Here is a 20,890-nt window from a genome sequence, read left to right as displayed (position 1 = left end):
CGCAATCTTAGCAGACGCCTTTCACAATATCTAGAAATGTTTAATGTAAACACAAAAGTTTTAAAAAATAATTATTTTCCAAGTAATCAAAATAATTTTCTCTGTTAAAAAATGAGCAAACAAAATTTATTTTACAATATAGTATATCAAAAATGCATACAAAATTTCTTTTATAATATTAAAAAGTCTAAATGTAAAAATCTAGGACTCAAAATGCTTTCACTCTGATATTACCATTGGTACAGTTTTAATGGATCTACTGATCGGCAGTGTTCTAAAGGGATTTCTATTATCAACAAAAGTTGTCAAGCATTGAACTGTTCTAATTCTTTCTACCCAATAATGTGGACATAATAAGAAATACGTTGTTTTGATCAAAGGGAATAAGTCCATGGAGTTTTACCCCTGACACATAAAAGAGTAACATAATCTTAATACTAGGAAGGTTATCGAACAATATGATGCCAAAATGAGTAGTCTTCATTTCATTAAACAAATATTTCATATTCGGAGAGTCTTGAAAAAACTGAAATAAAACTTGACGACTTTGTTTGAGCAAATTTAATTCTTTTTGACCTTTGAGTAGTTGTTTAGAAATTAATTGCAATGTTAACTGTTTCGGCCACTTAGTTACGTCAACTGACATTGGACCAGTAGCAACTGAAGACGAACACACGCAAGGCAATAAAAATATTAAATCGTTCCTATCTTTCAGTAATCGGCATTCTACATTGCCTTCCCATACTGGTCGATGCGAATTGGCAACCATCGGGGGTACGTTGTTTCCTGATGAAACTCCAGATGAATTTTGCTGCACTAAACAGGAATTCTCTGGATTCTTATTCACTTGTAGCAAAGACTGACCACTAATTAAAGGTAAGTAACTAATATTGCTGCTGTTAATAATTCTAGGATATACAATGGCTGCATTCTGACTAGTACTTGCAGTCAATTGTTTAGTCAGGGAATTATTTAATGCGGGTTGAATCTGGAGAGGTCTTGAACGAACACTGAATCCCCTTTGCTGATTTATTGCAGTGAGTACTCTCCACAGTTTACTTTGCGATAACTCGCGTGATGCTGACTGAGAAGTATTTACATCTAAAGATTTTTGTTCATTTTTGGAAGTTCTTTGCAAAGTCTCGGAAATGGCATCACGACTAAGTATCTTAGAACTTGAAGGTACGCTATCAAAGTAAGTAGCTTTTAGAGTTTTAGTCCTAGGATATATATTTAAAAGAATTAAATATTCGGCATCTGATGAATGCTTTAAATCAATGTCCTTTTTATTTCCTCCAGCGATAATGTACAAATTGATCAATTCAGGAATTTTCCGAGGACATAAAATGCTTAATTTGATTTGTTTATCTACCATTAGTGATGCCAGTTCATTTGGTCGCATTCCAAAATATACATCACTTTGAACAGTTGCAAAGTCATAAAACGAATAAAAACATAATAGAATACAGAATTTTTCGGATATACACTTTGAATCTCTAAGTTCCTGCAAACGATCAAATATTTCGAAACTCATACTTATTCCTTCACCAAGATATCCCGCTGATTCATCCCAACCAATTTTCCACGATGTGGAAAATTCGATATTATTAAACCATGCTGATAATTCAGTACTGTTGTGTATACTACCATGGTCCTCGGCAGCCAGTGAGGTGGAGCAATCAGCATCTCTGTATAAAACAATGCCGTAAGTTTTAAAAGAATAACACTGATCCAAATATTTAACTATTTTCACCAAATAATTGTTCCACAGGTGTTTCATGTACACTTGCATCTGTTTTGTCTTTTCCACAATGAATACTACATCTGCCACCTGTAAAAGGGAAAAAAAAATGTGAATAATAAAGCATTGTATTTTTAATTAAATAAAACTAAAGAACCGATTTCGAATCACTGTAATGATTGATACTTGCAAAGAATTTATTTAAATACTTTATATTTTTATTTGGAACGTTGAATTGCCCTTTCTTCCTTCTCTCATACACACTGCTTTAGATCTTCCCAATATCAATAATCACGAGTCAAAACATTACGACCACCTAGTCTGTTTCCGATCGAACAGAATGCACAGTTGGAGATAAGAGGCCGGTTTTGGCGGTATCCTAGTATGGTGATTGTTCTCAGGAATATCAACTGGGTCCTCCCATCTCTACTGCACACATCTTGACCATTAATTCTTAGGGATGGTTTCGCACCAGATATTGTCTTGCATGGTGATAACGTGACCCGATAGTTTCGGACTCTTCCAGCAAGACAAAGTATAAGATTTGAATCCATTGAACATTCATGGGATCGTGTGCACCGCAGTATCTCGATTAATCGCTAACACCCCAGGGACTGTATTCTGTATAACTGGTCCGGAACACCTCAAGACACATTCCGTGGCATAGTGGAGTCAATGGTTATCACAGCGAAAGGAGGTCTAACACGCTACTAAGTAGGTGATCATGACATTTTAGCTCATGAGAATGTATAAGATGCTTGATGAGATTATAAAGAACGCTAATACAAATGTGAAGTCTGGCGCTATACTAGCTAATTGAAGAATTTTGTTTATTTTTTATTAAATTTGTTGTCATATCTTTCAATCATATTCTATAAGGCATTTAAGCACCCACGACCTTTCCAAGTATTCTGGGACTTCGCAACAGGAACTCGAGGATAAGATGGTTACCGCTATTAATCCCAGCATGTCCTATGTCCTACAGACATAGGACACGTGTGCTCATGGGACCGGTTTTCCTGTTCTGGGGAACGAAAAACCCGAGTTTCCGGGTGAAAAAAAAAAAACCCTACCTCCGTATGACACTGGCTAACTCACCTTTCGTCGAAAAGACCAAAGAAACGTTCCTCACCTCCTAGACAGGAATCGAACCCAGGTCTTTCCGACCAAAGGGCTTCGCCTATACCGACTGAGCTACGGAGGCTCTTTCCGTCATATTCACTACTTAAAAGATATTAGAATTATACCATAAGCAACTAAGGATATGAAAATAACCTCATCTATCAATTAATTATCCGGCAGGGTTTATTTTCCAGAGAAGAATCGGGATTTCCATCAGAACATGCCAACTGGCTTGAAAATGCAAGCAACCCACAGACAGGCAGGGATTGAACTGAAATGTTTTTACGTAATCGTCATTGACCACACCCAATCATCCCCGTTATGGGAACAACAACAGGAAAAACTGTCTATAGTCGGTTTTTCAGCTTTTGTCGTGGGGGAAGGGGAGGATCCCAGTTTCATACAGAGGAAAATCCTGCCCCTTCTCTATGAGGCGAGCTAATACTTTCAGTTCAACATTCCTTATTAATGTTCTTCGCGTACCACATTCGCCTCGGGATAAGGTCGTTCTGATTGCGACCAGCGCAAGAGAGATAATTCATGGAAAAAAAAAAAAAAAAAGATCCCGCACAATTCACAGTATCATGAGTATACTCATGCATAACATAAGCGATTAACAGTTACACAGAAATTCATTAATAAATCACACGATTGAAAATTCTGTGTACCCCAGTTGATTGGCTTGTTGGCTGTTTGAAATTATTATGGCTGAAGCACTTAAGGCTATGACACCAGTTATGTCTGTTAATTGCATGTGTTCTTCTAGGGTTTGCTTATTTTGTGAAATTAAAAAAAAAAAAAACTGTATGGGGGGAAGCACCGTAACTTACGCATGTGACTTGATTCGAACCCTGATTTTTTTAAACCAATGCGCATCGTGTTAATGTGTGCGTGCGTGCGTGCGCCTGCTTCAGAGATGTTCGAAAATCGAGTTATTACTAGATCATACACTTAAAATTCATAAGATATCCATGCATTCTTATAATTACTAATAGACTTTCACACTAAATTCCTTGAAACGTCCAACAGAGAAAGAATATGCTGTTACATTATTTGCAATTCCAAAGTATAAACAGAGTGCATTTGGGATTTATCTCTACCCGCTACCAATCCGTTCTAACGGTCAGAAGTATCCCAAGAGAAAATCAAGTTCCATTTATCATAGGTAATCTCCAGTGCATTCTGGAAAAGAAAAGGTTCACAAAAAATGATAACATCACCTCTCCTGAGGACGTCGATAGTTCACTAAAATAGTCTCGCACTGTTTCTTTTTTCTCTCCTCTACTATGATGCTTTCATTGGGAACATTTCTTTATCCCAGGGGGGTCCACCTGTTTATACATTACTCTGGCATGTAAACATCCCCCTGCCACCCTTTCTTACTACCTCTCCATCAGCTGCCCTTGCAGAACAACACAGTCTTTCTTTAAATAAACTCCAGATGATTTGTCAAAACTTCGGGTCTAATCCTCTTCTCATGACCTTTAACTTCTTTAAAGATCGAATGTCCGAGTTCATTGGCTGCTATTTTCAAGAGTCTGACATCACTTCAGCCTTTGTTCCTTGCCGTAGCTATAGTGTTATTGTAAGAGTAACTGACAGTGATTTGAAATTCACGTCAATGTTTGCAATTAATAAATTGGACACTTAATAACTGAAGATTAAGAGTCCATAAAATGAACAGTTTGTTAAATAACTGACATTAATCACAAATTAATAAACTTAATCCCCTAAGCGTATTTTTTTTTAACCTTGCTGACCAAAATACTTCGGTCAAATGCTATAATAATGTTATCTATCAAAAATGCATACCGCGACCTCTCCTACTCCATTTATTTAGCGCTCAGGTGCCGATAAGACTCTACTAATAGAATATATATTGCATGCATGTCTCTTAGGCAAAAACTCAGTCTTTTTATTTGCGGAACCATTGTTCACGTCAGATTAGCAATAGGGTGTATAAGTAGGTCATGGCTTTAGGGCTAGACTTCCTGTCTTTTTTTTTTATCGGACGTGAAACACTTCTGTTCAAAGAAGGCAGAATATCTCTAGTTCGATCAGGTCTGCTTCCAGTGAAAACTGGAAGCAGACCTGAATAATAAAAATAATAATAATAAAAAGACCTGCAAAAATAAAAATTAATGGCTGCTGCATTTGTTGTTTGAAACTTAAAAACATCATTACGGATATCGCAATGATGAAGCAAGATGGATGACTGTTTCGCATTACCATTAATACTGGTATTCTTTAGTGTCTAGTCGAGTGATTCTTAACCCTTTTCAACTTTACAGACCGGCCAAATGGTGTCATAATATGAAAGATAAGCAGAGATGTAATTTTCTACGTGCTGGCTTGGGAGAAAATATTAAGGACATGCTCTGAATAGCATTAAGATTATAACAGGATAGACCTATGGCGAATCTAGGTAAAGAACAATCGACCGTCGCTAAGAAATCAAAACGAAAAAAAAAAAAAAAAAAAAAAACCAGTAAAGCAACAAGAAATACGTTTAACACAAATCTGAAAAATTAAAAAGTAGTACCGAAAAATTATATATATATATCTTATGATCTTATGAAGTCGTCAATCATTTCCTCATAAAAATACAGTTCGACTCGGTGCCCAAAGTAACCAACCTTTTATTTAACATGAAAATTAACTTTTAATTGATTTTTGTTTGTTATTATACTTTTCCGTAAGAAAAAGATCTGAAAATCTTTTCTTCAACCCCAAAGAACGTGAGCTCTAAGCAAAGTTAAAAAACTGTGTGGAAATGCATCAGAAAAGACCACCACATTAAAGTTATTTCATAAATCTTGAGAAAAAAAGCATAGGTGGCGCTGTAAGAATGAAACAGGAAAGTAAGTTTCATCGTCTGGCAGTTACACGCCATTTCTACTTGTTAAGAACGTTGCAATAGCCTTTGTTCTCAAAAGATGTGGTAGCAAAAGTTGAAATGCTAAGAGTGCAGAATAAAAACAAAATTTCATTGTACGTATGTTTTTTGATATATATAAGTCCTTTAAATTCTTGATCTGCCCGTTAAAATTTAATTTACCAGCAGCTTATCACTGACTCGTGCTTGCGGTAAAGCCAATCATTGTGGCGACAAGAACTAAAATGTTCAGCTGTACACTGCTTTGAAATGTATATACAATGACCACATAGTTCATTCAAAGAATCTTCTTCTTTATGGAAAATCTCATCAACGACTACCGGATCAGGTATTGCATAGCACATTACTTGCATTTAAAAAAATGCAAAAAAAAACACCTTTATAGCACGATTTTACCCGAAGGCACTCATATTATGATATTCTCAGCCAGGTTTACCTGACCAAGTAGGGATAATTTGACCGTCTTCAGGTGAAGTCGTAGACGGACCCTAGTGAGCGCAAAATGAACTTATGTATATATAACACCCCAGTCAATGTGGTGAAGTGAACCAAAACCACTGTAGCTTAAATCGCCAGTAGACTATCTTCCTTTTTTATGCTTTCTCTGCAAGTTACGGGGATACCATCAACTAGCAGTATAACGTGTAAGAATTCTACGAGGTGTTATTTTTGGCGACATTTTTTGATGTATGAATAAATTTCATAGCACATAATATATAACGTTTATAAAAATTTTAAATGGATATTTTGAAATTTGCCTATTATTGCTAAAGAAAAACCAAATATTAATTTTAAAGCAATCCAGGGCGGAGAAGGGGGGAGGGGAAACGGAGTGCAGTTCCCCTGGGCGGTGTACTCCCACGCCACCACCACTTCCATTGAATAAGAATTGGGGATCGATAATACTCAGCTTAGAAACGAAGTCACAGCAGGTCGAACTTTGGCCCTATTGATTCTTGTTATAAGAGAAGTCAGCAGCTCATTACGGTACTTGACTTCAGAGTCAATACTGCGACTACCCCAGATTAGTGAATTAACAGTAGCATAATCACCATGATGTCAAATGTTGCAATGCGAACAGAAGGATGAACTTGATGAACTGAAAGAAAAGCAATAGAGCTGGGTTATTTTGAGTTATTGTCGAAGCAACTAATATAATAAGGTCAGTGTATATTGCTGAGCATATGAAGGATTTTACCTCGCACGTTTCTAAGTTTTTTTTTTTTTTGCTTGAATCAGCATGATGTTAATACCGTTTACTACACTAATAGGAATCACAAACCGTTCAAGGCGAATATCCACCCCCCCCTTAAGCTTGACACTGCAAAATATTTTTATCCCACTTTCTCTTTTAGCGAAAAATGATGCGGCTTTGTCATAGCGAAGGCAAATCCCTTCACTTTGTTTTCTTTCCACTTGAAATAATTCATCTGATTTAGTTGAAAATTCCATCCGTTTCGCGTGCAAATACCTTTTCATTTCTGATGGAATGCACTACAATAGATTAGAATTTTCCTTGTTTTTCTTTCTTTTATTTTTGGAATTACTGTAATAAATTCAAAACGAAATGCACAAACTGCCATTTATTAAATAAAACGACTATATTTTTATTCAGAGATTCTTTTGTTTGATTTTTAAAAAATTATTTTTCTGCGTGTCACAAGCACCTGCTTCATTTGGAAAACTGCCAATATTTCACACTCCTACTATTATTTCAAAAATAAACGAATCTTAGTTATTTTTAGAATAATAGAGCAGAAACTGCTATTTGACAATGCCATAAAACAAGTAGCCATATCTAATAAGGAGAAGGTGGAGGGATGAATAGAATCTTATTATGAATATCTTATGGAGAAGAATGGTCCAAGATTGCCATCTCTAGAAAGTTTGCGATCTGCATTCGTGGAGACACCCAGAATGAAACAACAGATCCATCAAAGTAAAATGAAGGTTAATTGTATTAATAACAGTCAGTTATCCTTTAGAGATCTAAATATAACTTACTTCTGTTACCCAAAAGCAGCATTTATGATGTAAATTTCAAAACGTAGATCCCTCAAGGATAGTAAAATTATATAGAGGGCAGCGGAGTTTGTAACAATTGGATAGGAAACGTTGGGGATAACAAACGAGTTAAATAAATAACTATTATTAGTTATTAAGTATTACTAGTTAAGCTTAGCTAAATCTCCGAAGAATTAGCCTAAGCTAATTCTTTGCAACTAATACTCAATATTTATGATCACGCTAAAATTCGATCCTTTTTGGGTACCTTTCTAATTTTCTCCAAAAGCTTTTATCAATAAATATTCTTTAAAACGGGGGGGGGGGGGTTACTGAAGATATCTTTTGAATGGGAGCGGGCTGGTTACTGTATACACCAAGAGCTTACTGTAGCTCTAGAAACAAAACATACTAAATAAGCTAAGTGACCAATAAACTTCGGTGATTAAAGTGACAAAAATTATATCAATCCAAATAAATATAAATTATAGCTAAAATTATTAAAATATTCAAATAAACTACAGTATGCCCTTCATACAGCAAACATATTTTGTGTGCGCGAATGATGGGTAGGGCGTAGTGTGTAGATGAAGGATTACGTGTAGATTTAGCATATAATGAGACAATGACTGTTGAGGCTCACACATGCAGGTACAGCACCATCTTATGAAACCAATATAAATACTATCAGTTGTAATATAATTTTGTCTGCAAATTGTGTTTGTTCTCCTGGCTGGTTTGCCTGTGGCAGGACAAAAAACTAATTTCCGGGAGGAACCCCCCACACACACACACATCTCCGTATAAGATCGGCTAACTCACTTGCAATTGAAAAGCTAGGATTAAGGTCCTTCTCTTCTTAGATAGGATTCAGGTGTCACATAATATAAAAGAAATACTTATACAGTATGTAATAATTTTGAAACACTTAATTACACACACACACACACACACACAAAGTGGGAATGAATTTCCTCGCCCATTGTGAGACACTTCTCTGCTTATAAAATCCTGAAGTGGATTGAAAAAAGTTTCAATCTTTTGTCTCTAGACCAGCGGTTTTCGATCTTTTTTTATTTATCTTACGGCACGCTATCTTTTTGACAACTATTTCGGCATCAGCGGTACTTTCTTCGCGCGCTTTTATCTACTATTGTCACATATTTGGTCCATTTTTTTTGCCTGGCAAGTTTTATCAAGTGCCTTCTGAAATATTCCACTGGTTTCTCCCACAAGCGGAAGTGTTTTGACTGCAGATGTTTGTTCATTTTGCTAGGAACTACTGCTTGATTTGCCAGTTTTTCGACACATACAACACACGTGGGATGTGGTGGATTGTCTTCATTTGAAATAAAGCCGAATACGACAAATAATCTCCATTGTACTGGCGGAAAATAGTTTTAGATTCTTTTTTTAATTTAAAATTTGTCCATGTTGAATGCATCCTTAAAAAAATTTAAAAGAAAATCAACCAAAGTAAAAAAAAAAAAATTAAAAAATTAATTAACTCTTACCAGTTAAAAGAAAATCCTGGTATCACTTGAAATTACTGGCCTCGTAACGTGTTAAAAGTGCAGCACTCAGTTTTCACTAAAATTCAACACCGAAACCGATCTTGCAGAACTAAACCGATTCAACTGTGTCGGTGAAAAAAAATGCTCCAAGATTTCAGTTGTCCCTTACAGATTTAATCCACATATTAAAGCTGTCTTGTCGTTATGCGGTGCAGATGCTACAGTGTAAGCGCATCATCAACACGAACCATGGGCTCACTGCCCGTTGGTATCCGATGCCTCCTTCACTATCTTCTTCCACTGTAAGCGCATCGTATGCTATGATTGTCGCACAATTGGAGGAACCCATAAACACATACAACGATGCATATCTATAATAACAACAGGTATAAAAATCGATATTATACCAATATAATCATACCTTTTATTCACTCTTAAAAATTCCGTTCGATGCAATATAAACATTATGATTCCTCAAAACCAACCTTCAGAACTCAACACTAAGGACATAGGATACACCGGGACGTAGGGTTGACCACCTTACCCCGTGAACGGTTTGAGGTCCGATGATTAATAAATCCTCGACACTGCAATGTAAAAGAGAGTATAATGAAGAGGAGATGGTCTTCCAAGTCTCTCTATCTTGAGCTAACTGGTAGATGTCAGATGGAGTTTTGCAGTTCAGGCTACTGATGGTTTCACATATGTATTGCCAAAATTGTTTGCATGGTCTTCATATTATACGAATGTGTAAAATTTATAATTTTACATTTTAAAAAAAAATTGAAAAATCCTTAGGACAGACATGGTATAATGTATTATATTTTATAACTTTGTGGATAGCAGTCTTGGAAAAAAAAGGAATCCAAGCAACCTTGATCTTCATTGTAGTATAAACCGCGAGAATTCAGTTTAATAAATTAAACTCTTGAGTGATTTGGCTCATATTATGTCCCACTATGGGGAACACGTCTCTTCTCTTTTCTTCCTTCTATTTATCCAACTTTGAAGACCACATTTCTTCTCTATCTTCATACGCAAAGCCAGATATGATTTTGGTCAGTCGGTGATGAACTTGACTGTGTCTCATCTTCATAGAACCGAGGTGACCATATATGAACACAGTATTCCAGCCAAAGTGATCTTTATCAAGGCCTTGTAAAGTGGGTGAATAATCTCCTTGTTCCTGCAAATGAATGCTCTTTTCAACACCGTAATCATCCCATGTGATGTTTTATCTGCTTTAGCAATGCGACTACTAAATATTAGCTTACTGTCTGCTATTATCTCAAGTCTCTAGCTTCACTTGCAGCAAAATTTTATTAGGGGGGGGTACAGTGTACCGGCATCTTTATTAATAGTGAGATACGGATGTGGTACATATAAAACTAAAAATCTCGCCCAGTTCCGTGTGCCAACAGGTATACTTCGTCTGGAGCGCGCTTATAGTACAAAAGAGTTTAAAAAAAAAAAAAAAAAAGCTAGAGACGTATGAGTTTTTATGCTTTCTTCACGTCATGTGGCCATTAAACTGGAAGTTCAAAAATGTTTTTTTTTTTTTTTTGTTAATGCAGCGTGTTTGTTTTAATATAAACAATCTCTTCTTGCAATTTCCGACCCTAAATTTTAGTTTTCTTCTTTAGTTTTATTAAAATATACGGTAATTTATTTAAGTAATGCACAGTTTGTTCCTATATCAACTGATGCTAGAACTCCCAAGTTATTTTATGATTTTTTTTTTTTTAAATGTTGGGAGAATGTATTATTTGCACAAAACTGTAATAACTTAACCATTTTTTTTTTATTTATTTAGTACTTGTTCATTAAATTTTGACCATATTCCTGTATTATCTGGTTCTAAGCAGAATAAAGTGCATTTCAGTCTCCGGCTATAATGATCACTTCTGTTAGTTTTAAATTTTATCTGGAGCTTCTTGTAATTATTTGCAAAATTCATTTATTTAATGTTTCTCCCTCTTCAGGGCTATAAACTGAAATTTATTGCCTACTCTTCCATCTTTTTTTAATTGCACATGATTCTTTCGTAAATGTTATTTTATAATTACATGCACGCATGCTGCGAGACAGCTGCATGCGTGCGTTGTAATTATAAACAGTTCAGAATAATAAAATTTATTTTTAATTGTAAAATAAAAAAGAAATTCGAAATAAATTATAAAGTTGCGCTACGGGAGCGGATTTATCCACGTCCGCGATTAGGTGCAGACTCAATTACAGTAATTACAAAAGTTTAAGACAAACTCATCGGTACTTGCGATTCACAAAATTGAAAATAGCGAGAAAACAATTATCAGATTAAACCATCCAGATTTCTTCTTTCCTCTTACTTCAATCACCGAATTGGGGGGGGGGGGGGGGGGCTAATTCGTAGAATAAAAAAAAATACAAATAAAAGCCAGTTTTCGAGAGAGAACCCTTCACTTCCTGTAACCGCCCTTATGAAGGTTCTTTGTGTTGTAGGCATTGGGTTCGAACCCAGGTTACTCCAACTAAAAAGCATCATCGACACTGACTGAGCTGACACTAGTAAATTATACGATCTGACAATCAACCTGTTTGTAGGATCGAGTATTTCTTTGTCATCACTTCTCTGGTTATTTGCGTCATTACTAGTGGCGCCTCTTGTGGGTATTTTCAGAAACTCAACATACATGTTCTCGTGAGAAGGATCAACATTATCAAGATGTTGTGCCACTCTTCTGGGAGATGCTTTTAACGCTATTAAAATTTCACGATTACTTAAAGCTTCTGTTCATTGAAAGTTGACTGAGACCACTTTGAAGCTTCACTATCGTTATTGAATGTTGCAGATTATACACGAAATAAACAATTTGCCACAGCGCCACGGGGGATACGTTTTTTTCTTTTGCCAAGGAGCTTGACTACATGTATTTGTTATTATCAAGCAGAGTTCGCGAGATTAAAGTAACACTATTAAGTGCATTTCGCTTTGTCCTGCTGAGTTTTAACCTAGCTATCGTTACTGTTCACATAAAAGCAAGATTTTATAAGTGTCCTTTATCTTTCATTACGTCTTAATGCAGGCTGAAGTGAAATAATGAAATAAGCCGAACACAATAGGCCAAAGTCGAAGAAAATACTAGTAGATTAATTTGCTGTTTGAATGGGATTACGGAAGTTTGGAAAAAGGAAAATTGTCACGTTTCCTTCCCTCGTAGCTTTATTAACAAAATTTAATTATATTATTTATACTTATATAAAAGTGGCGTTTGCATTAAAATTAATTAAATTTGCATTACGGCGAACTAAGTGAAATAATCCAAAAGCAGCGTAGATCTGGGATATTTATTAACATTTCAATTTTAAAGATTCTGTCCTCATAAACCATGAAAATCTTCACACTTTCTGGTAGCAAACCTTGCAAATTGTGCTGGGTGTCTATTAATAGCGTAATTACACATGTATCCTGAATTAATAGCCAGCTGAACTGTTTTGTGCGTCTGTCTCCGTATTTGTCATTCCATACCATATAAGGCTACTCAGTGGCGTAGCTTGGGGGGGGGAGAGATCCGTCCCGGGCGGCACTTTGAACCTTACCCTATGTCGTTTTGACTTTTTGTAGCATTTTTGATGTGTATTGAGAGGGGCAGCAAAAGCTCTAGCTACACCACTGAGGCTACTAAAAACATACTACACGGAAATTTGTCCAAAAAATAAGCATCTTATTAAAAAATATTAAAAAAAAAAAAAAAAAAAAGAGGCTGTTTTGATAATCACGAGTCCCGATTTTGGTCACTAAGTATATCCCTTCACCATGCACTAAAAAAAGCCTTATTATCAGATCTCTACGGAATCAAAGGAATCAAAAACTTGTTCAAACTTGAAGGTCCTCATTCTCCCTTGTTTTAAAACTTATTTCACTGTTTTCCCCTCACTCCTCTGGAGGCTGTCCCTACAGCTTCCAGGGACAGCCTCCTTATTCTACCTATCTCTTCCCCCACTCATGAAATCTCTTCCATAGCACACCATAATAACTAAATGTCTCAATCCCATCACCCTCTCCTCCTCCAACCGAGTTCTGCAAACGATATTTCTCCGATCTTCTCTCGCCCATTTCAGAGATCCATCTGGAGAAGAATGGCATCGCCTTCGTCCCCTTTCTCCGGATAGGAGTCTTATTTTATGTAAAGCAAATTCACAAAAGCATGACAATGTTTCCATTACCCGTAATGTTTATGATTGCTTAACGAGGATAGCTGCTTGCTTATGCTAACCAAGGATACTTTGTGGCTATTTATCGTTTTTTTTTTTTTTTTTAGACGAACACAATGACATTTTAAATATCAGGAGGTGGGGGGGGGCGATCACTAGATATAGACACGATCCATTTTTTATGCAAATCCCACACGAAAGATTGCAAACCTTCACCGCTTAAAATGATTCATCAACATTTACGTCTGCAGAAGTTTATTTATTTTTTCTAATTTGTTACGTGACTCGGAACTCACGTGGGATCATTTAAGAATAACTCCAGGAAATTGTATCCCCCAACATCTAGTAATACGAAATAGTACCGTCATCATCGAGGGAATAGTTTAATGATTTTGTTAAGGTTCAATACAGTATTACGACTGAGAATTATTCCCTAGTATTTCTTGTCAATGAAAAGATAAAGACTCCTAGGAAGTTTGATGTTACAGGAATATTCACTATCGTAACTTTTTGACGGTTCGCGAAAAGGCATTTTGTAGTGTCGGAAAACGTTGTCTATGTTCCGCATTTGGTAAGTATCCGTTGCAGCTGCTGCTAATATGCTTATATGAAGAAATTACAGGAAAGGATTAGTTTGAAAGGAAATTGCGATTTCTTTTTCTGAGAAAAGTTGCTCGTGGAGTAAATAAAATTGCGAAATTTTTCTACTAAAATTCACTTATTATATTATTCAAAGTGTTCTTCATTTATTCACCTTAACTGCAGTGAACAAAATCAATTATTCTTGAGTTCAAAATTTATCGGCACTTACAGATATAACTAAGCAAAAAAAAAAAACTAGCGAAACAGACGACTAGCAATTTATGGAGCAAAGTTTAATAAACATGGAATGCAGCAGACGAATTTATACACGACTTTCAAAAAGGCTAGTCTATTGCAACCGCCGTTATGTTCATAAATTACATCATATTATTTCATAATATGACGTAATTTATGAACTATTTTCTCTAAGTTCCTGGGATGATAATGGAAGGAAATGGCCCATTATTCTCGAGCAGAAAAACCGTAACAAACACAATTTCATTGAATTTAAAGCACACTTAAAAATACACATAAGACAGATGAATAAAAAGATTTTTGCCCTTAAAATTCTCTTGTGTCATTGACCGATTATGAAGATTAAATTTTGAACAATTATCACATAAGTCAAGATAATTTTAGACTTATTGTTCAAAGAGGGGATTAAAAATTAATATTTAATAAATGACAGTTGATACAAAGCGATAAAAGTATTCTTAATTAATTTCTTTTTTAGTACTGGAGGTTGACGCGTAAAAATAAAAACCTAAATAATGTAAAGACTTCTAATTTAAGATAAAATATCATAATTTAAATAAATAAATCTAGTCAGGCTTACTTCTTTGGTCATGGTGCAAAATCTGCTTAAATAAAACCCCACACAAGTTCGTATTCACCTTTTGTAGTCTCGGCATGTGACTATGTATGGAAGAGAGCTACTTAATTGTACTCTTCTGTACCATTAAAACCTAAATACTGTCTCGGGGGTGTTTTCTCTATTGGTTTACGAAAAGGCTCTAAGTAATCTGGATAACCAGTAATGGGTAAGCGAGAAACGCACAAATATATCACGCAGGTAAGGTTAAATATTTGTATCGCAAGAGGCCACGTGCCATTGTTCAATATGGCTGCCGGCACGACTTTCATTGTAATGGAAAATCAATAATTATTAAGATATTAACAAATATTATTACCTTAGATTTAAATGACACTTATATAAATTCTTAATCGCTTATTAGAAACGTTGCAAAATAATTAACACAAAATTCAAAATTAACAAGAAAAAATAAATTAAATTAAAAAATAAATAATTAGTCGTCTGAAACTGTACTTATATTTCTTTAACAGGTTATCAATAGGTGTGGTAATAAATATACTAGAATTTCAGTTTCTGATCCTGAATTTTAATCTTGAAAAACAGCTATACGTATTGGGGAAACTAATTCTGCTAAAAAAAAAAAAAAATTCTTATAGGAATTGTTATTAATATAATTTGCTTCCATTTTTGTTTGAATAACATTATTTCGAATATTTTAATTTGTATTATAATCTCTCAAGAGAATATTCCATGAATTGTAAGGAAAATAATACGAAAGGCCTGAAGAACATTTACGATAGGTTTAGCGTGAAGTGAATTCTTCAAGTAGCTGCTAGGAAGCCGGCGTGAGACTGTAGTAGGTTATAGTATCCTCTAATTTTCACTTCTTCCCTTTTTGTTTTTTAATTTTTTATTTAATCTCACCGACCAGAGGTTTTGAACACACAAGAAATCGGTATTAGTACCTTGAGTGATCTATAAATAATCCGTAAACCCTGCTGGAGAGACCAAACATGGAAATTTTGGATTCAAAATTTACCTCTGCAACTGTATCCTCTAGAGGTGTATGGTATCAGAAAAGTTTATATAGTTAATAAGCTTTGGACTCTCTCGAGTTGATTTCAAGATACGTTAAGTGTGCCTTTTTGAGTGCCTAGCAGGGCATATTGGCGGCTAGGAATTGGATAACACACGATACTATTGGAGGCTTAAACCTCTTAAAGACCATAGTATGTAGCACTGTTTTCAGTGCGAAGTTACAAAAATTAAAAATCTAATGAGTGTATAGCGATCTCACACGAGAAGATGAAACTCATCTCGCATCCAACGATATTACCATAACTTCTATATTCATGGGGGGAATCGAACCCACAGCCTTTTAAGTGGGGAGCGGATATGCTAGCCACTTGACCAACCAGGATAGCGATCTGAAGTTATGATTATTGTTACGATTGTTAATATAAACAAGTATGGGAATGACTGTAGACAGTAATGAAAAAGGTGCGTTTCATAGTATCATTCAGGGACAACGAGAGGGGAGGAGAGAAGGACGGTATAAATTACCAGGGCTTTATGTTTATGTCTTTCATAGTATTATTAGCCGGTGCGCTTGCTAGTGGAGAGGGACCAGATTTTTTTTTTTTTTTTTTTGCTAACGTACTGGAAATAAAACTTTTTTTTTTTTTTTTTGTCTAATTTTGTTATTAAAATGGTGTGCAAATTCTGTCATTTTGCACTTCAATGCAACATCTTTAGCTGAAGTCGCCATATCCTTCGCCTCTTGTTTTAGATTCCACTCAAGTAAGGAAACTGAAAGACAACAACGAGACCTTGCTTCCGATGACTTTTGGAAAAAAAAAAAATTCACATGCTTGGAATGTATGGGAAATAGTTTCAGCACTAGATCGAACACAATATCTAGAGTGGGATCTAGTACCGATTAGAAATGGCACACCATACGATTGAAAAGAGACACCCCAGATAGTATTATTTGGGGATTCGTGTGTCAAGGATGTGAAATCTGAACAGTTGATAAAGATATGTTTGAGATGACGGGGAAAATAGTATGTAGTAATTTTAAGAAAATAAAACGGGGAATATAGATGTAGTAATTTTTCTGTGTGAGTAAGAAGGAGAATAGCGACTTAAGCATAAATGCCACATTTTTATTCTCTTCCATTAAGTATTCACGGGCTGGTCAATGTCCTGGTGTGTTCAGCGATAGAACGCAAGTGGTTGGGACTGATGTTGCGTACACTGTGTTATGCCATCTTTCCGTCTGGCAAGTTATCAGTGTGAACCCGATAAACTCTGTCTTTTGAGAAATTCCCACAGCCTGAAGTCGCAGAGGTCAGATCAGGTGAACGATGCGGCCATGCAGTGGGAAAACGCACTTCGTGAAATGTTCTCGAAGAACCTCCTGTAGAGATCAACCCCCCATCCTACATGAAAATGACTGAATTCATGTAGAGGTTTTGTTGTGCCACACAACTGCAGCAGCATATCTGCATGGATTCAGTCATTCCAGTTATCATATCGAGATACCTCTCGGCAGTAACTGAGTAGGTCACAGAACCCGACTGGCGAATGTCCTCAAAGAAGAATGGGCCAATGATAAACGAAGCTGTAAATCCGCACCAGACAGTAACTTTGGATGAATACAAAGGAATTTGTTGGATTGCATGCGAGCTTTGCGTGGCTCATATCAGCAATTGTGGGCATTCACAGCTCCGTTTAAGTGAAAGTGAGCCTCATTTCCCTGCAAAATCCTTCGTGGCCAAGGAGCGTCCAACTCCACTCAAGCAAGGAATATTAAAGCGAACGTTAGTTGACTTTCAAAGTCCTGCGGGTGCAACTCCTTTATCAGGGTTATCTTGAATGGGTAAAAACGCAAATTCGTCCATAGAATTTTCAGACAGTTGCGTAAGGCATAGCCATTTGTCTTGATGCGGCATGCGCACTGAGGAATCAACGCTGTTATTCATGGCCTGTTGCGAACTGATTGGTTTGCGACCTCTGCCAGGAATCCGTTTCTTCAAGACGACTAATCATTCGTCGCAGAGCACATGGAGATAGTGGACCGCGTCGATATTTGTTCATGCGACGAAATTCGCGGAGTACATCAACAGCATTGCAATTATTTAAGTAGCATAGCTTCACGATCAAAGCACGTTGGAGCAAGGTTAGTGCCACCACCGTAGACGGTATTAACCAGAATGAACGACAAAATCCCATGTCCATCTAATTCCACAAGGCCTATAGATGAGTTCAAACTGCGTTTTTCTACGGAACATTTTCGGGGGAATGCTGAAAAAAAATATATAAAATGTTAATTTCAGTTTTATTATATTTTTGAAAAATGTTCATAATGAATTTATAGTTAGTTAATTAAAATTAATTTTAATTACGATTTAAAAAAATTAAATCGTAACTAAAAACACAGCACAATAAAAATTTTAGATATCCATTCCTAGAATATATGCTTCCGATTAAACTAAAGGGTTTGAGACTGCGTTGTGAAGTAGCAGTTTACTTGGTTAAATGTATATAGCTGGATGCTGCTTTAAACCACGGTCAACTGAAGAGGACTCGTAACTGCATAGGCAAATTAACCTTATAGTTACAAAAAGCATTATTTCAGGTTGATTTCAGCTATGGGGGATATACGCAGGTGGGAGGGAAAGAAAATTTATAGTTATTGAGGGACGTATTCCTTAAGCAACATGCTGAGGAATTATACGTTGGTTGTTCGTAATGCTATGATTTAAGGATATTACAACGTAGAAGTAGAAAAGCTGATGTTCATGCTTGGAGGAACCGAAGTATAACCGCTTAACCCATCTTTTCCACGAGTTACTTTCACATGACACACTACCTTGAAATAAATAAACCTAACAGATCATATTCTTCTTTATGTATACGATCATGATTGTAATTCGTGTGTGTGTGTGTGTGTGTGTGTGTGTGTTGGTTGACGGGGGCCGGTTTGCCGTCTAGGGAACGAAAAATCCGAGTTTCGATGTAAAAAACGGCTAACCCACCTTCCGTTGAAAGAGATCAGATAAAGGTTCTTGACGTCACTGATGGGAATCGAACCTAGGTCTTTCCGACCAAAGGGCTTGGTCTATACTGATTGAGCGATGGAGACTCTTATGTTTAGAATAAATGCATAAATTATTAAAAAAAAAAAAAAATCAAGTTAGAAAGTTAGCGTTTCTAAGAAATTGAAGAAGCTTCTGAAAGATGGAGTATCACCAATTCCAGTCTTTGCTATGAGTTGTCTTAGTATTAAACAATTTAGTATTAAACTATTACGGTGATGTGTGGAATAGTTCATAATAAAGTAAGGTGATAATTTTTCACGATCATGCCTCTCATAGGCGGTTTTAAACCCAAAAGTACAAGTGCTTCTAAGCAGCAAATTTCGGAAACCCTAAAAATCATCAAACGTATACGTTTATTTAAAAAAAAAAAAAAAAAAAAAAAAAAAAAAAAAAAAAAAAACGGCTAAACAAAATAAGTGCCCATGCTTCAAAATGGCAGGGTGGACACTTATTCGAGAATTTCTGAATTCAGAAGGCAAGATAAGTGGGGTTCCTGTATTTTCAAGACAACATCGTATTTCATGATAGTTTTAGGTTGGCCATTCCCCAGTTTAGACATTCTCGATTTTCGTGATCCCCAGTTGTAGAGACAAACTAGAAGCCACGATAAAAACCATAAATACGTATTCCATAAAAGCAAATCCTCTAATTCCAGTTTTCGTTTCTTATTATTACAGATACTGTCCTTTCTACTCCCTTATTCCCACACTCACACACGCTCGCCACCAACAACTAAGTTTTTGAATATGATTATTTTTTCTTTTTTAATTTCTAAGCGTTTATTGTTAATCTCCCTTTCCTGTTTTCGAAATTTTAAAACATTTCACCCATTATCCTTGAATTTACTCATAATTATTTGTGTTTCTTCTAAGTACGTAAGCCTGCGTCTCTTCTTAACTGTAGGTCGTGCTTACTGTGTAGCCTTACCCAGTTAAACGGAAGAGCTGCTTAAACTCACTTAAAGAGAATTAGAATGACTAACATCGTGTAATAACTAGTTGACGGAAGAGGCTCTTATTAGTCATAGTGGCATATTTTTTAAAATACACCTCATATTACTGTGCTTGTCTTCTCTTGAAAAATATCAAAGGCGTAAAGAGCCTTATATTGAGACGTAGTCGGGATTTATTATGAAAATTCCCCGTATTATATTATATTAACGTAAGTTTTTCATAAATATACATTATATATCTGTCTATGTAGTTTATTATTTTTTAATAATAATAAAGAAAACTGTTAATTTTGGGCCCCCATGCAATTTGCCCCTCGCTTTCCTATTCAACCATGAATATATGGTTATGACAGTTACAATCCTAATGGAGGGGAAAAAAAAAAAAAAAAGGAAAAACTAACAGGACATATTCATGATGTAGAAACGTAGTACTGTACTTACTCCGAGAGTAATGAACTGCGATCTCTGGCCTCAATCATTCAGCGTTCCTAATCTGGACTTCGGACCCAGTCGCTATAGAAGTTCTTTTGTTTTAAAACCAGCTAACACTCAGTATTTTCTACTGAGTGTTTCATTTCAGCATTTTAATGATTCAAGCCTAAGCTGAATACTATTAAAAAAATAAAAAATAAATGAAAATAAAGTACGAAAATACGAATTTCATTTGTTTGTGTATACTTCTGTACAAAAAAAAAAAAAAAAAAAAAAAAAAAATCAATTTTCCCTTCAAAAGAAACGTGTTTTATGGTAATAGCTAGCGAGGACATGTATGTGCTAAATTTTTCAGTAATTTCTCCACGCATTAAATTTGCTTTAGACATTCGAGTGGGTTAACATTATGTGGAGGTTGAAGTTATGTAGTGAATGCAGCGTAATGTCTGTTAAATGCGTCCTCCGGAAAAACAGACAAATCAGCTGGTGGAGGCATGCAGATACCGTTAATGGCCAACTAGTCGCTTTGGTGTGTC

General features: G+C 35.7%; 1 protein-coding gene across 1 annotated transcript in view; it reads right to left on the bottom strand.

The window, feature by feature from the left end:
* Positions 1-322: 322 nt before the first annotated feature.
* LOC150097673 (mediator of RNA polymerase II transcription subunit 25-like) overlaps positions 323-20,890 on the bottom strand; it is a 35,390-nt gene continuing 14,822 nt past the window's right edge. The window contains exon 2 of the mRNA XM_090406971.1: positions 323-1,831. Within this exon, the coding sequence (XP_090263097.1) occupies positions 323-1,831 (1,509 nt within the window). The remainder of the gene's footprint in view (positions 1,832-20,890) is intronic.

This window comes from Typopeltis vanoorti, chromosome 17, assembly GCF_054136105.1.
Source record: "Typopeltis vanoorti isolate ZY-2024b chromosome 17, IOZ_Tvanoo_1.0, whole genome shotgun sequence".
Taxonomy (NCBI): Eukaryota; Metazoa; Arthropoda; class Arachnida; order Uropygi; family Thelyphonidae; genus Typopeltis; species Typopeltis vanoorti.
This window is presented reverse-complemented; position numbering and strand designations above follow the sequence as displayed.